Source organism: Spermophilus citellus (assembly GCF_964194105.1).
Source record: "Spermophilus citellus genome assembly, chromosome: 10".
In the NCBI taxonomy this organism is placed as follows: Eukaryota; Metazoa; Chordata; class Mammalia; order Rodentia; family Sciuridae; genus Spermophilus; species Spermophilus citellus.
In genome coordinates this window covers 69725205-69741566 of record NC_138197.1, presented here as the reverse complement: position 1 = coordinate 69741566, position 16362 = coordinate 69725205, and the positions used below count along the sequence as shown (strand labels likewise).

General features: G+C 37.3%; 1 protein-coding gene across 1 annotated transcript in view; it reads left to right on the top strand.

Moving 5' to 3' along the window:
• Nucleotides 1-12562, top strand: part of RACGAP1 (Rac GTPase activating protein 1) — a 30721-nt gene extending 18159 nt beyond the window's left edge. Inside the window, exons 6-17 of the mRNA XM_081311461.1 lie at nt 1630-1683; nt 2354-2434; nt 2809-2926; nt 3973-4103; nt 4949-5113; nt 6588-6683; nt 6771-6969; nt 8237-8342; nt 8514-8646; nt 8793-8928; nt 11116-11224; nt 11590-12562. Of these exons, the coding sequence (XP_081167587.1) occupies nt 1630-1683; nt 2354-2434; nt 2809-2926; nt 3973-4103; nt 4949-5113; nt 6588-6683; nt 6771-6969; nt 8237-8342; nt 8514-8646; nt 8793-8928; nt 11116-11224; nt 11590-11665 (1404 nt within the window). The 3' untranslated portion in view covers nt 11666-12562. The remainder of the gene's footprint in view (nt 1-1629; nt 1684-2353; nt 2435-2808; nt 2927-3972; nt 4104-4948; nt 5114-6587; nt 6684-6770; nt 6970-8236; nt 8343-8513; nt 8647-8792; nt 8929-11115; nt 11225-11589) is intronic.
• Nucleotides 12563-16362: the final 3800 nt, after the last annotated feature.

Sequence of the window (16362 nt, the reverse complement as noted above, 5' to 3'; positions counted from 1 at the left end):
AGACAGTGTATAGTGCTTTGCTAAATGAATAACATGTTTAAACTCTTTGTAACCTGCTTTTATGAGCCAGCATCCTTCTTTTACTTTTTGATGATGTTTTTGTGTAAAAGGTCATCCCCTGATAGATATGCTGGTCTTTTTTTATTTAGGAGACTGGTAGCTCATTGATTGTATCTTTTTTTTTAGATTTCTTTTTTAGTTGTAGATGGGCACAATATCTTTATTTTGTTTATTTATTTATTTTTCTGTGCTGAGGATCAAACCCAGTGCCTCACACATACTAGGCAATCGCTCTACCACTGAACCACAACCCCAGCTCTGATTAGTGTATCTTTTTTGTTACTGGCAGAAACTTAGCAAACAAAAGAATAAATCAGAGGAATTTATTGGTGGTTGATTTTTCTGCCATAGCAAAACAAGTGACAACTACTTGTAACATGCCTAGGAGTTTTCTGGCCAAACTCAGTGTTAGACAAGGTGTGAAATATGGCCATTTTGTGGATATAAATACTAGGCAACCCCTTTTTGAAGCAAAGAATAATATAGAGTAGGTCTTGGCTATATAATAAAAACAACAGCTTATTAGCTGATTTTTGAGCTAGATCTGTTATGACATTTCTTATAACTGAAACTGAATCAAATAACCAGAAGCTAAATTACTTGAGTATAAATTGAGGAATTTGAATTTATTTAGCCTAGGTGCTATTTGCTATATGTGACAGGGACAATCAGAAATAAGGAAATCACAGGTAAAAAACTTCAGCGAATGCATATGGTTGGAATAAGTGACTTGAAACTAGACCATAGTAAAAAATTCTTCAGGGTAAAGAAGAATTTTTTTTTTTTCCAGAGTGGGGATCTTAGATAGAGGAATAATTGAGAGACATAAAACTAAACTCGAATTTAAAAAATATATATTTATTTTTTAGTTGTAGTTGGACACAATACCTTTATTTTATTTATTTTTATGTGGTGCTGAGGATCAAACTCAGGGCCCTGCACGTGCTAGGCGAGCACTCTACTGCTAAGCCACAACCCCAGCCCCCTAAACTCAAATTTTTTAAGTAGCAATAGAACATCTGATTAGACACTAGCAGTCCCTTAAGGGAAAGAATCATATCTAACATGATCAATATAGTGCCTAGCATTCTGTAAGTTCTAAAACTAATTACAAAAATAATCAGAAATAGGGCTGGGGATGTGGCTCAAGCGGTAGCGCGCTCGCCTGGCATGCGTGTGGCCCGGGTTCGATCCTCAGCACCACATACAAACAAAGATGTTGTATCTGCCGAAAACTAGAAAATAAATATTAAAAAAAAATAAAAATAAATCAGAAATAAAAGACAAGGCACTGGAAATAATTACTATAGCAGTTGATTCTTTAACCTTTTCATGCCTCTGTGATATTGATTCCTGATTCTATTATAACAGCTTCAGTTTTTTAAAGAAAGCATATTAATGTACTAAGTAGCTCTAAAGCTACAACACTGGAGATCTTCCCTTCCCTCTCCAATTATAGTTTAGGCATTCTGACTCAAGAAGCCTTGAAAGTTCCCTGTAAATTTATTTGCATGGCTTTAGGAGAGTCCTAACCAAAGAAATAAATTAATGCAGTATAATTGTCAACAGGATTGGGATTCTTCTTTGGTGAAGAATTTCAAATTGAAGAAGAGAGAAAAGAGGGTAGGTATTTCTTTTTCTTTCTTTCTTTTTTTTTTTTTTTTTGTAACAAAAGTAACAACTCAAGTGTGTTTCTCTAGAAATTTTGCTATAGTACCCCATTCCTGATACTTGTTCTAGTCATTGTTAGACACATATTACTGAAGGATTTATGCTGTAGGGCTGGTATTAATAGTCTTTGAGGAAGTGACTCAGGATAGAATTCTGTCCTATTTCACTTGTCTGGGCTGCATCTCATACAGTAGAAATGGAAATACTTAAGTTTGTTTTGAGTTGTCATTTGAATTTTTATGCGAGACTTTGTGCTCTAATATAAGCTTCAGATGAAATGTGTGTATAATAGGATATAGAGATCTATCTGTGTCTGCTTGTTTAGGGTATCTAATGTGTTTCTATAGACTTCATGTACTTAGATAGGATTACAGCTCTACTTTTTCTGGCACTGTCATCTAAATTTCTCCAAAGCTTGTTTCTTTTTCTAGGGCACTGAGGGCATTTTTGTGTTTGTACGACTTATTCTTCATTTAGAAATGGGCAATGAGAGAGAGCACATTGTCATTTACTGTAGCCCTGGGCCTTAGGACTTCTATCCATTTGTCTGATGGAATAATTTTATCTTCTGTGCTTCAGATATACTTGGCCCTAAGGTTTTTGGTCTTTGTCCCCTCTCTAGCGCTCCAATAGCCGACAGTTTGTTGATGGACCCCCTGGTCCTATAAAGAAAACTCGTTCCATTGGCTCCACAGTAGACCAGGTAAGAAGAGTAAGGCCAAGAGAACTGTGGTCTTGATCATACCACAGATTAGTACTCCTGAGCATTAAAAACACTGTATTCAACATTGCAGTGTTATTTTGAGATGTATTTGATAAGATCTTTCCTATGTGATAAGATCCTTATCCTCCAGATTACTCTTATTAAGTAAACAGTTGTCAGCTGTAGGTTTGCTCCTTTGTTGCTTATGTGTATGTGTACACACACATACATATATTCCTGTGATTGCACACACATATATATATTCCTGTGACTGAAATTTATATTTTGAAGTATGAAATTTCAACTTTGGTATAGTGGAAGAGAAAGTTAGAATCTTTATGTTCCTCCTTCTCTTATTGTTACTTTTGTTGCAGGGAAATGAATCCATAGTTGCAAAGACTACAGTAACTGTTCCCAATGATGGTGGGCCCATTGAAGCTGTGTCCACTATTGAAACTGTGCCATATTTGACAAGGAGCCGAAGGAAAACAGGTCTGTTAGTTTGTGAATAAATTGCCTGTTAAAACCACTGGTAACTGCCAGGCATGGTTGTGCACACCTATAATCCCAGCAACTTAAAAAAATTTAAAGAAATGGCTGGTGATGTAGTTAAGTGGTAGACCACTGCTGGGTTCAAATTGTAGTACCTCATCCCTACCCCAAATCTCTAAAACAGCTAGTAAAGATTTGAGAGAATTGGTTTCATTTTTCTTTTTTTAATTAGTTCATTTTAGTTATGCATAATATTAGGATTCTTTTTTGGTGGGTGGGGGTTGGGTACCAGGGGTTGAACTCAGGATACTGAACCATTGAGCCACATCCCCAGCCCTATTTTGTATTTTATTTAGAGACAGGGTCTCATTGAGTTGCTTAGTGCCTTGCATTTGCTGAGGCTGGCTTTGAACTCACGATCCTCCTGTCTCAGCCTCCCGAGCTGCTGGGATTACAGATGTGCGCCACTGCACCGGGCCTAGGAGTCTTTATTTATTTATTTATTTTAGTTGTAGATGGACACAATACCTTTATTTTATTTATTTTTATTTTTAGATGGTGCTGGGGATCGAACCCAGTGCCTCACACATGCTAGGCAAGTGATCTACCACTAAGCCACAACCCCGGACCCTTAGGATTTGTTCTGACATAATTATATAAGCATAGAATATAATTTGCTCTAATTCAGTCCCAGCACGTCCCCTATCCCTTCCTTTCTCCTTCCCTCTGTTCCCTTACCTCTACTCCACTGATCATGAGAGAGTTGTTTGCTTAGAAGCCCTGGAGATAGGGGTTGGTTGTAGTGGGTAGTTTCTTTTTGATGTCTACTGAGAACCAGAGATGTGTTTGTGTCATGCTTTACCTTCAGGTTGCTATCCTCATCTGTGCCATTGTATGTAACTTAGTTTTTCTTGAAACTTTTTCTTTGGAAGAGCTGTTGGAATTCACTTTTGGTTATGCTTACAGATTACTGTTTATCAGTTAAATTAAAAGTGGGGCTAAAATTCAAATTTTTAAGACGAAGTTTAAATTTGCTTGTTTTCTAGGTACTTTACAACCTTGGAACAGTGACTCCACCCTGAGCAGTAGACCTCTGGAGCCAAGAACCGAGAATGAGAGTTCAGGCACACCACAGAGTAATGGAGGGATGCGCCTGCATGACTTTGTCTCTAAGACGGTAGATCTGTGATTGCTTCATTTTCTTTCAGGACTCTTAATATTTTAATTGAAAAAGTAATATGTACTGGAATAAATATAAACACTTTAGTGTTATAAAGTTAAATTTCAAATTCCTTTCCTCTTTCCAATCTCAATCTCCAGGGGTAACTCCTGATTATGGAGGCTTGTATTAAAGAAAACAACTTTTTAGAAATAATTGTACTTTCAGTAATACATGCTTAAATTTTGTACTTGAATGTGGCATCTTTTTCTGTTCGAGGGATTGAACCCAGGAATGCTTTACTACTGAGCTGTATCCCCAGTTCTTTTTATTTTTTTGAGACAGATTCTCACTAAATTGCTTAGAGCTTAAAGTGCTGAGGCTGGCCTTGCGATCTCCTGTCTTAGCCTCCTGAGTCTGAGGTTATAGTCATATGCCATATTTGAAAACATAGCAGGTTTTCAAAATGTTTTAACTTTATACCATTTGGTTTCCTCATAAAAATCCAAGCAAACCAACCAAGCCTTACAGGAGTTAATTGACTTGTTTGAGACATATGATAGTGGCAGATTTAGCATCCAGGTTTTCTGACAAGTTGTCAAGAGACAAGTTCTTTCCACTATTATACACTGCTGTCTTCCAGGTGGATAGCTTCAGGCAAGTTACTTAACCTCCTTTTGTTTCTATTTCCTTATCTTAAAATGAAGAAAACAAACCTGCTTTATTGGATTTTTTGGAAAATTACATAAAAAGCGTGTATAAGGACCTTAGAAGTATGTTTGGCACATACTAAGTGTTCAATAGATATTGGTGACAATGAAGATAATTTTGTTTTTTTTTTTTTTGTTCTGTTTTATCCTTAGGTTATTAAACCTGAATCCTGTGTTCCGTGTGGGAAACGGATAAAATTTGGCAAGCTGTCTCTGAAGTGTCGAGATTGTCGTGTGGTTTCTCATCCAGAATGTCGGGACCGCTGTCCCCTTCCTTGCATTCCTACTCTGATAGGAACACCTGTCAAGATTGGAGAGGTATGACTCAAGTGGCTTTTTTAGCCTTTCAAAGGCTTAATTTTGGTTTTTGTTCTAAAATTATGGATGCTGAATACATTTTCCTCCATGAACAATGAATAGAAATTGTAAAATGTTAACTTGTAGCAAAGTTCTATTGGGTTTGCCTGTTCAATAACCTTTTTAAAACAAACTCCTCTTCCCTCCCCTCTTTACTCCTTTTCCTTACTCCCTCTTTTTTTTTCTTCCTCCTCTTCTTTCCATCCTAACCTATTTTGGAAATTTTCAGACATAAACGAAAGTATACAGGTCAATGCTTGATTCAGTGGCACATGCCTGTTATCCCCGTGACTCAGGTTGCTGAGGCAGGAGGATCACAAGTTCAAGGCCAGCTTCAGCAACTTAGGCCCAAAGCAACTTAACAAGAACCTGTTTCAAAATTTAAAAAAAAGGATTGGGGATATAGCTCAGTGGTAAGTTTCCCCTGGATTCAGTCCCTGGTACTCCCCCCCCCAAAAAAAGTATGCAGATTAATGTGACTACTGACTCTATCAGTTTTCTTTTATGATTACTAACTCAAGTCCATTTAATTTTTTTAAAGTTTTGTGGGTGCTGGGGATTGAACTCAGAGGTGCTTAACCATTGAGCTACATCCCCAGACCTTTTTTCTATTTTATTTAGAGACAGGATCTTGCTGAATTGCTTAAAATCTCTGCTAAGTTGCTGAGGCTTTGAACTTGCAGTCTTCCTGCCTCAGCCTCCTGAGCCACTGAATTATAGGCGTGTGACACTGTACCGGCTACACACCTCCATTCTTGATTTACTAATTCTCTTATCACCTCCTCCCCACCTTTACCAGTAAATTGTTTAGAAATTGATTATATAACAATATTAGTAAGAATTAAAGCAAAATAACAACACTGACACCCACCTCCCAGAAAATCAAATGTTATTGTTCTCTTAATCTTAATAGTTCTTATGAGTGCTTATGGGTTTTTTTATGGTATTTCTGTAATCATGGAGTTCTCCCCTATACAGTGAGTTTATATCATGATCAGCTATGAATTGTGCTAAATAATTTTTTTGCTAAGAATGATTAAAATTTAAAAAGATTTTCTTTTTCAAAATAATAAAGACCATACCTATAATCTCATTATTGCTTGCTTTCTGCTGCCCTTGAGAAGAGATGGAGGCAGTCATAGCTGGTGGTCTTATTTGTTCATGCAAGAGTATGGTATATATGATCATAAATCAGTCTTAGTTTGGAGGTAGAAAAAATAATTGAGAATCTGTTTTAATATGTTTTTTGAGAAAAGGAATTTAAAAGCTGACATGTATCCCAGATTTAGCATTAGTCTAAAAGTGATTTTTTTTAAATTTGTTCTAGTTAGTTATGCGTTCTATATGACAGTAGAATAGAAATGGTTCTTAAATGCATAGTTCTCTTCTGTTGGTCTAAATGGTGTAAATAATAATTGGAAACTCTGTTTTTTAGGGAATGCTGGCTGATTTTGTGTCCCAAACTTCTCCAATGATTCCCTCTATTGTTGTCCACTGTGTAAATGAAATTGAGCAGAGAGGGCTAACTGAGGTAAGAGTGAACCCTAGAACAGGGTGAATTTATTGTTTGTGTTAATAATTAGGAGATTCTTACCTAAAATTTTCATCTTGATAATAGACTGGCTTGTATAGGATCTCAGGCTGTGATCGGACAGTAAAAGAGCTGAAAGAGAAATTCCTCAGAGTGAAAACCGTACCCCTTCTCAGCAAAGTGGATGATATCCATGCCATCTGTAGCCTTTTAAAAGACTTCCTTCGAAACCTCAAAGAACCCCTTCTAACCTTTAGGCTAAACAAAGCCTTTATGGAAGCAGCAGGTATGGGCATACATATATTAACACCTGAATGTGAGTTCCACCAGAACTGGGCTTTTTTACTGTTTTATCCTTGACCTAGTACAGGGCCTGAAACATAGTAGATACTCATGATAGTTGGAATAACCATGTACGTATTCCCTACGATTGTCCCCTCTTCCTTTCTGTATAGGTTATTAATAGGTTTTGTTGTTGTTATTTGTTTGTTTTGCCTTTGTCATTGCTCTTATTTTTTGTTCAAGTGTCAGGTTGTCCTTTAGAAATTGGAACCATCTTGATTCATTTTCCTGATACCAAGAGTGGTATTAGAAGTGCTACTATCCCTTTTGTCATACTCTTCCCCTGGAATATGATAAGAACCTGCTAATTGATTGTCCTGTTTCTACTCTTGCCTGGTACTGTCTGATCTTTACACATGAGCTAGAGTATAGAGTAGTCCTTTTAAAATTTAAGTTAGATGATATCCCTCGGTCCTCATTTTCCTCCATTGGCTTCCCATTACTTCAGAATGAAGTCAATAATCTTTAATATAGCCCAAAATGTCCTCCTTAACTAGAAGCATTTGGCTTCTAGTTATGTCTCCAACACCATTTTGGATGGTTGAATTTTTACACATCTTAGAATGTACTAAGCTTGCTCCCCACCTCGAGTCCATCACATTTGTTGTTTCAGCCTTGACTACTTTCTAGATAAGTATGTGGTTTGCCCCTTTATTTCATCTGAAGTCTCTCTTCAGATGTATTATGCTTAGAAACACCTTTCCTGAACACTAGTCTCAAGTAACAGCTTCCATTACTTTCTAACTTCTTGCCTGCCATCTTTACTACATGTATCACAACTTGAAATGTAGTTGTTATTTGACTAACTCTTCTATTAGAATGTGTCTTCCATGAGTAAGGACTTTCTTTGCTTTATCCTTAACACTTAGAAGATAACCTGGTACATACGTAGTAGGCCCTTAAATATGTCTTATGAATTCATGAGTACCTTCTTGGTAATTGTCACTGTGGTTTTAGGTCTGTCTTCCTAGCATGGCTTGTCAACTACTTTCCCTAACTGCAAGGGTGATTTTTAAAATGCTCTGACTTCTAATATTGAGCTGTTGGCCAGTGTCCTGCTTTTTAATGAAAGAAGAGTCTGATGCAGTCATGAACCTAATCAGAAGTTTCAGAAGCTTACTGTATAGATGAGACTTTGTGGTCGATAACCTGGAGGCCCGCTGTCAAGGGAAAGAAGTCCAGGCCTCTAGGTGCTTTCTTTTCATTTATAGAAATCACAGATGAAGATAACAGCATAGCTGCCATGTACCAGGCTGTTGGTGAACTACCCCAGGCCAACAGGGATACATTAGCCTTCCTCATGATTCACTTGCAGAGGTTAGTACAGCAGAAACTTGTTCTGGGAATTAGGGAATTTTCCAAGGAGAATATAATGTGGATTGGGTGTTAGGGAGTGTGAGAGGTGAATTGTTTTCTTGTAGAATTTATATTTTGGTCTGCATTTAAGTGGATGAGCAAGTTACCTAACCTAATACTCATTTTGATTAGAGTGGCTCAGAGTCCAAACACTAAAATGGATGTTACCAATCTGGCTAAAGTCTTTGGTCCTACAATTGTTGCCCATGCTGTGCCCAATCCAGACCCAGTGACAATGTTACAGGACATCAAACGTCAACCCAAGGTAGGCACGGGTGTATGTATAGATTTGTGTTTATGTGTGTATGTTCATATAAAATGTATGAACTTATGCAATACGATACATGAGAGGATAATGACAAGTAAGCTTTAAGCTTTCGGAAGTTTGAAAACATATTTGGTAACTTCTAGGTGGTAGAACGCCTGCTTTCACTGCCCCTGGAATACTGGAGTCAGTTCATGATGGTGGAGCAAGAGAACATTGATCCCCTGCATGTTATTGAAAACTCAAATGCCTTTTCAACACCACAGACACCAGATATTAAAGGTCAGGCCTAAATTGTGTTTCTTCAACAACTTGCTTCTCTTTAGTTTTGGTCATGTGCTTTCTTCTCTGTCTTTACTATAACTGAAATTCCTATTCAATAAAAATTAAATGTATATTGAAAATTCTAACATTAAAGGAAAATTGGTACCATTTTTTTTTTTTAACTTTTCCATGTACTCCCCCCCATATATATGTATGTATATATATATGTGTGTGTGTGTGTGTGTATGTTTGTTTGCTGTAACCGAGGATTGAACCCAGGGGTGCTTAACCCGTGAGCTACATCTCCAACCCTTTTTTAATATTTTATCTAGAGACAGAGTACCCTGAGTTAATACCTTGTTACATTGCTGAGGCTGGCTTTGAACTTGCGATCCTCCTGCCTCAGCCTTCCAAGCCAGTGGGATTACAGGCGTGCACCACTGTGCCTGGCTTTAATATATATATATATATATATATATATATATATATATATATATATATATATAATTTTTTTAAAATTTTTTAGTTGTAGTTGGACACAACACCTTTATTTCACTTGTTTATTTTTGTATGTGGTGCTGAGGATCCGAACCCAGGGTCTCGAACGTGCGAGGCCACAACCCCAGCCCTTGAAAATAAATAAATATATATATATATATATATGATATATATATTTTTTTTTAATTAATTAATTTATTTTATATTTTTCAGTTTTCGGTGGACACAACATCTTTATTTTATTTTTATGTGGTGCTGAGGATCGAACCCAGCACCCCGAGCATCCCAGGCGAGCGCGTTACCGCTTGAGCCACATCCCCAGCCCTTGAATATATATTTTTAATGTAGATATAATAACAGCTTAGAGACAATTTTTTCCTATTTCACATAGCATATTGTGATAATTTTGTGAGCATATTGTGAGTTGTGTACATTTATTTTATTTATATATCGTTTTTTTGGTACTAAAGATTTAACCCAACAGTGGTTTACCACTCAGCCATATTCCCAGCCCTTTTTAATTTTTAAAAAAAGAGTCTCACTAGGGGCTGGGGTTGTGGCTCAGAGGTAGAGCGCTTGCCTAGCATGTGTGAGGCACTGGGTTTGATCCTCAGCAACACATTAAAAAATACACACACACACACACACACACACACACACACACATAGTGTCTACCTATAACTAAAAAATAAATATTTTTTTTAAAAAAAGAGTCTCACTAAGCTGCTGAGGCCAGCAACTCACACGTTGTGGTAGATAGTGACATTATTTTTCATGGTTACAAATAATGCTGCAGCCAACATATACATATACCCTAATGATAAATTCCTATAAGTGGGGGTTAGTGAATTAAAAGGTTTGATAACATTTTTTATGTTTTTTGATATGTTTTACCAACTTGATTTCTTTCTTTTTTTGGTAACGGGGATTGAACCCAGGGGTGCTTAACCACCAAACCACATCCTCAGCCCTTTTTTATGTTTTATTAGAGTCAGGGTCTCACTGAGTTGCTCAGGGCCTCGCTAAGTTACTAAGGCTGGCTTTGAACTTGTGATCCTCCTGCCTTAGTCTCCTGAGTTGCTGGGTTAATAGGCATGTGCCATCATGCCTATCTCCCAACTTCATTTCTTTCTTTCTTTTTTAGTTGTAGATGGACACAATACCTTTTTATTTATCTTTATGTGGTGTAGAGGGTCGAACCCAATGCCTCACACATGCCAGGCAAGTCAAGTGCTTTACGTAGAGCCACAACCCCAGCCCCCGCAACTTGATTTTTTAAGGCTTTTATCAGTTTATGTTGCTATCAACAGTTTTATATGAATAGGGTGATTTCATTCCAACCCCACTGGAATTGGATATGGTTTTTTTTTATTATTACTTTTTTCATTATTGCAAGTTTCTTTTTAAGAAAGCATATTATTCTAGTATAAGTAAAAACCAAATATCCAGATGTTTGTGTGAAGTTTGGAGTTTGAGAATGTTCTAACTCAGGCAGTGAATGCCAGCTATTTATTGAATAGTTGCCTTCATAGTTCAAAAGATACACCTACATGTTACAAAAATTATGACAAAAATGATGTGGTACTTTGCTTTGTGCCTAACCTTAGCTCTTAAATGCTTCAGAAGGCAGTCAGCTTAAAACTGGTCATCTTTAAGGGTGCTTTCTTTTTTCTCTTTTAAAAATATGTCTGAATTCTTCTTTTGAAGTGAGCTTACTGGGGCCCGTGACTACTCCTGAGCACCAGCTTCTCAAGACTCCGTCATCCAGCTCCCTATCCCAAAGAGTCCGCTCTACCCTCACCAAGAACACTCCCAGGTATTCAGAATTGGCCTCCTTAATAAATTAGAGATGACTCCTTCTTTAGACTTCTCTTCTGGTATATCAAATATATTGAAAGAAAAATCAAATCAGATCTTAAGCTAGCAACTAGATTTTAAAAGTAAAATTAGAGCTATAGGACTACCTTCTTAAGAAAGGGTCTAAAGATTATTAATTATTTCCCCTCTCATTTCAGGTGACTAAGAGTACCTAACAAAATAGTTGTCTAGGGTTTCCTATTTTTAGTTGATTATATAATATTATGGTTGGTTGTTCATTGTTTTATATAGAATACTTTTTTCTTTCTTTCACACTCTCTCTCTCTTTTTTTTTTTTGTTTTAATATGTGTGTGTATGTGTAGATTTGGGAGCAAAAGCAAGTCTGCCACCAACCTAGGACGACAAGGCAACTTTTTTGCTTCTCCAATGCTCAAGTGAAGTCACGTCTGCCTGTTACTTCCCAGCATTTACCAACTGCAGGAAAGGGCACACCTGTACTCTCTGCTCTGCAGCCTCTGTACTACTTTTAGCATTCTCCAGGCTTTTAATCAAGTTTAATTGTGCATGAGGGTTTTATTAAAACTATATATATATATCTCCCTCTTCTCCTCCTCCAGTAACATTTTATCAGCACTTTGTGCTGTTGTTGTTGGGAACTTTCAGATGGGAGATCCCTATAGGGGTTGAAGGAGAAATATGGAATTGTGGTTCTTTTGGGGTCAGGAGGCATCCCTTTGGCTTGAAGCCAAATGCTGATCCTGGAATGACTTCTCTAGTGTTATTTAACTCATCTCCATGAGACAATGACAGAAACCCTGCCTCTTTGGAAGTGAGGGGACAGGGTAAAGAAAAGATTAGTCAGAGAATTTAGGATGGTTCCTTCTCAGAACCTGCAATTTCCCTTTTCCCATTATGAATTGAACTATAGCATGGAACCTTCATAAATAGGATAGGTTGAGGACAGAACTAGTCATGGGAGTATGCATAGCTTTAATTTGGATTGATTAGTTCTTAAGGTCTTGAGAAGTGACACAACCTTGTGAATGTGATACTTCTTTTTATCTCTGATTGGCGACTTGCTGGACTTTGGGTTTTATTGGGGTCATAGCCAGTTTGTTGTTTTAAAGTTGAATTCATTCTGAGGCCTCACCCTCCCACCTTTTGTCCAGTAGATTCCTATTTCTAAAGGTTAGTATGCTGTTTGTCATCCCAGCTAACAAATAAGATGAGGCTGTAGGGAAGACTGTCAATATTTCATGTGGCAAGAAAAACCACAGTCATTTTTGTCTTTGCACTTTGGATGCTAAAATTTTTCCATCTATAGAATGTTTTTGACTCATATTACCCCTTGTCTGTAAGACATATTTGGAAAAAAGTAAATAGCTTTTTCAAAAGAAACTTGAGGTTGGTTTTCTTGTCCCAGATGTTAACCTTCAATGCCTTTTCAATATTATCTTTCCTCAAGGTGTGTTGAACCTGTTGTTCTGTCCATTTGCCACTCTCTGAACCCACCCCACCTGACCACCTCCAGAAGTTTGTTTATTTCTCATTCAGTCTTTCTTTGTCCAATTCAAAGTTCTATATTTGTCCTATGACTTTTATCCTTACATTTGAAGAAAGTACTTTAAACAAAAAACAAACTTTTAAAACCTGTCTCTGGGGACTAGAATGGTGCAAATTAAAAAAAAAAAATTGCCGCTGGCTGGCTGGCTGGCTGGCTGCCTGGCTGCCTGGAACATCCTTCACTGCTGGAAATGACTCTGGAGTGAGCTGGGATGATTAACTGAGGGCACCTGCACTTGGAACTCTGAAGCTGGTGAACAGAATGTATCTGAGATTGAACGTAAACAGTTGCAGGCTTAATATGTAACCGTGGAGAGAGGAGGCAACCTACTGGCTTTTTTCCCAGGAGGGGGCAGCTCTCACAGCAGGGCCCATCTGCCTCAGCAAATTGACAGAGGATGGGTCCCATCTCCCCATACTCCCCTTCACACACATGCCTGCTAGGCTTTTTTTTTTTTTTTTTTTTTACTTTTTCTAGATGCTACCTCTTTTCTTATGTCTTTGCAAGCATCAAGTTGGCCTGGCTCCATATTTGCTGTTTTGCAGTATCTCCCCAAGGTGCATTTGAAGTCACTAATGTAGAGGAAGTAAATGGATTGTGTAACATTAGTGAAGGCAAGACTACCCTATGCAGGAGTTGATGGCCCATTAACGTAAAAGGAAATGGTCCTATGTGTCAGACATTGGCAGCTAGTTGCTCAGTTTTTGGCCTAGGCCAAGAGACCTTAACCATGAATATAATTCTGGTATTAGCAAAGGGAAATATATATATATATATATATAATAATCTCCACTTTCAACTTTAATAGGACTTCATGTGGAACAACTTGACTTTTGAGGGTTTTCATAATTATGTTTTCTCAAGGTGAGATCTATGGAAAGAAGTCCAAGTGTTTGGGGTGGCTGTCGCCCCATCTCTTGGTCTTAGTGCTTTCTGATGCTGCTTCTTACTCTTATTATTTCACTTTCTAAGAATGGGAATCTTTTTAAATAACAGCATTTACCTCCATCCTTCTCAATTTGTAAGACTCCCAAGTTTGATGTTTATTTAACCGGGCAAGCATTACATACATGGTTTGATTCAGCAGCAACAATTTGCATTTATTACTGGGTATTTAATGATTTTTCTTTCCTTAAGAAAGTGAATTTGTTACTTTTAGAGACAGAAGGCAAGAAGGCTTTTTGAGTTTGAATCAGAGAAATCAGTCATTTTTGGGTATGAAGTGAACCTGTGGCAGTGAAAGGGGTCTTGCATTCTTAAATTCATGCTTGAATTAGTGAGTGGCACAAAATGACACGGATTGCTGAGTGAGTGCAGGGAGCAAGGAATGGCTTGCTGTTTTTGTCTTCTTATGGTGGGTCTCCCTGACTACCTCTGACAGGTAGATGACACATGTACAGGTGTCCCCATTATTCTCAGGGGATGAGAACCCCCAGTGGTGCCTGAAACCGTGAGTAGTACCACAGCCCCAACACCACACACCCATGCTTTTTCCTATATGTATATGCCTATGATAAATTTTAATTTATAAATTAGGCACAGTGAAAGATTAAAACTAAGACAAATTAAAACAATATTTCAAACCTATGTGAATGTAGTCTCTCTCAAAATAGAATTTTTGAGACTGAGAATATAGATCAGTGGTAGAGTACTTGCCTGCTTATGCTGGTTGTTGCTGGAAGCTTTTAGATATGAAATTTCACAGGGATAGAAGGGATAATACTGGATTCCCCCCCACACACACACACACAAATAGAATTTTTGTTTTCATGTTTGTCAGCATGTGGATTCTGTACACTTCTGGCTTTGTCATATGGTCTGTTGCATTGTCACATAATACTGTGTCCTATATTTTATGCCCTGATGCTGCTTTTGCACTTTTATCAATACAGACTATTAGGCATTTTTTTCCTAGAAGATCCCAGTTTCATCAAAATTGAAGGTTTGCTGTGGTGGCTTTACTCCTTAAATCAATTTGAGTTCTTCTAGAAATGTGGCAGCAGCAGCTTCTTTGGCAGACACAGCCTCTGCAGTAACTTTTTTTTTTTTTTTTTTTTTTTTCTGGTGGTACTGGGGATTGAACTCAGGGCCTCGTGCCTGCTAGCCAAGCATTCTACCACTGAACTATATCTCAGCCTTCCAGAAATTTTTTAAAATATTTTTTCAGTCCAAATCTATTCCTGAGTCTATGTGACCATCATTTAGTTGCATCACTTAGTAAATGGCTAGATGTCACTAGTTTGGGTGGATCTCTTGCTGCAGTATTCAATAGGCTTAATGCTCTCTGATGCAGCAGTCTTCGTTTGGAGCGTTTTCTGTTCATGTCTTCTACCCATAAATTGAATGCCTTCTCCGTATTTTTTGTTTGTTTCAGTACTGGGCATCAAAGCCAGGTTCTTACGTGTGAGCCAGCATTCTCCTTCTTTACTAAGTACTTACTACACACTTTCGTGGTTTGGGAATATAATAACAACAAAACTAGTACAAATTTATTTTTTCCTTCACAATTTCACAGATTTATTCTTAGCAACCTAGCATGATTTTTTTTTTTTTTTAAAGTAAAGAACTTTCACTTTTTCATGTAAAGGGAACATTTTATGGCTCCTCTTTAGCTTGTCCAGATTGCCAGCTTCACAACTCTTGTATTTTGTGGGCCATTATTAAGTCTAATGGGTTACTTAATAGAGGCATTGTGATACCAGGAGTTGATCTGATAAATAAGTAACATTAACAGGCAAGTGCTGTATATGATGTGAATATACTAGACAAAGCAATGATTCATATCCAGGTAGGACAGAGCAGAATGGCACAATATTTCATCATGTTTACTCAGAATGGTTCACAATTTAAAATTTAGGAATTGTTTATTTCTAGAATTTTCACTTGATATTTTTGGACAGTATTTGACTTCAGAAAACTGAAAAATTTGTGAAATGCAGATGGGGTGGGGAAATACCATATCTATACATATATACATATCCACACATTATTATATATGTGTATATATACATATGTATACATTCACATACACACACACACACACACACACACACACACACACAGTATGACTTCCTATTAGAAAAACATTTAGGAGACACATTACTATACCTGGTATGGAGGACCTGGACTTGGTTTTCCTAATTATACATTACTTTTAACTAAGTCTTGGAACATGAGCAGGGAAAGCTATTGTGGAAGTCCAGGTTTGAGGAGTGAGGGTGTAGCATAGTGTTCATTGTTCAAGTTGGCACAGGTTACCATAGGTTTTAGATCAATATGTTTTAATACAGTCTTGGTGACGACTCAAATTTCAGACACTGCTACAAAAACTTTTAAGGCTGCAGAGTTTGGGCATGTTAGCGTTGTGCTTTTAGGGTAAACAGGGCTTGGAGAATGGCCACTTAAGAAATTAGTAATTTTTTAAAAATATGCTTCCTGTAACTGGTATATTTTGTAAATAAGTGAAGGCACCAGGCAGGAGGTTTCTAACTTGTGTAATTTATTAGACGTTCATTCTCAGAACTGTATTTGTTGATGGTTTCTATTCATGAAGTCAGGTGGAAGACAGCTT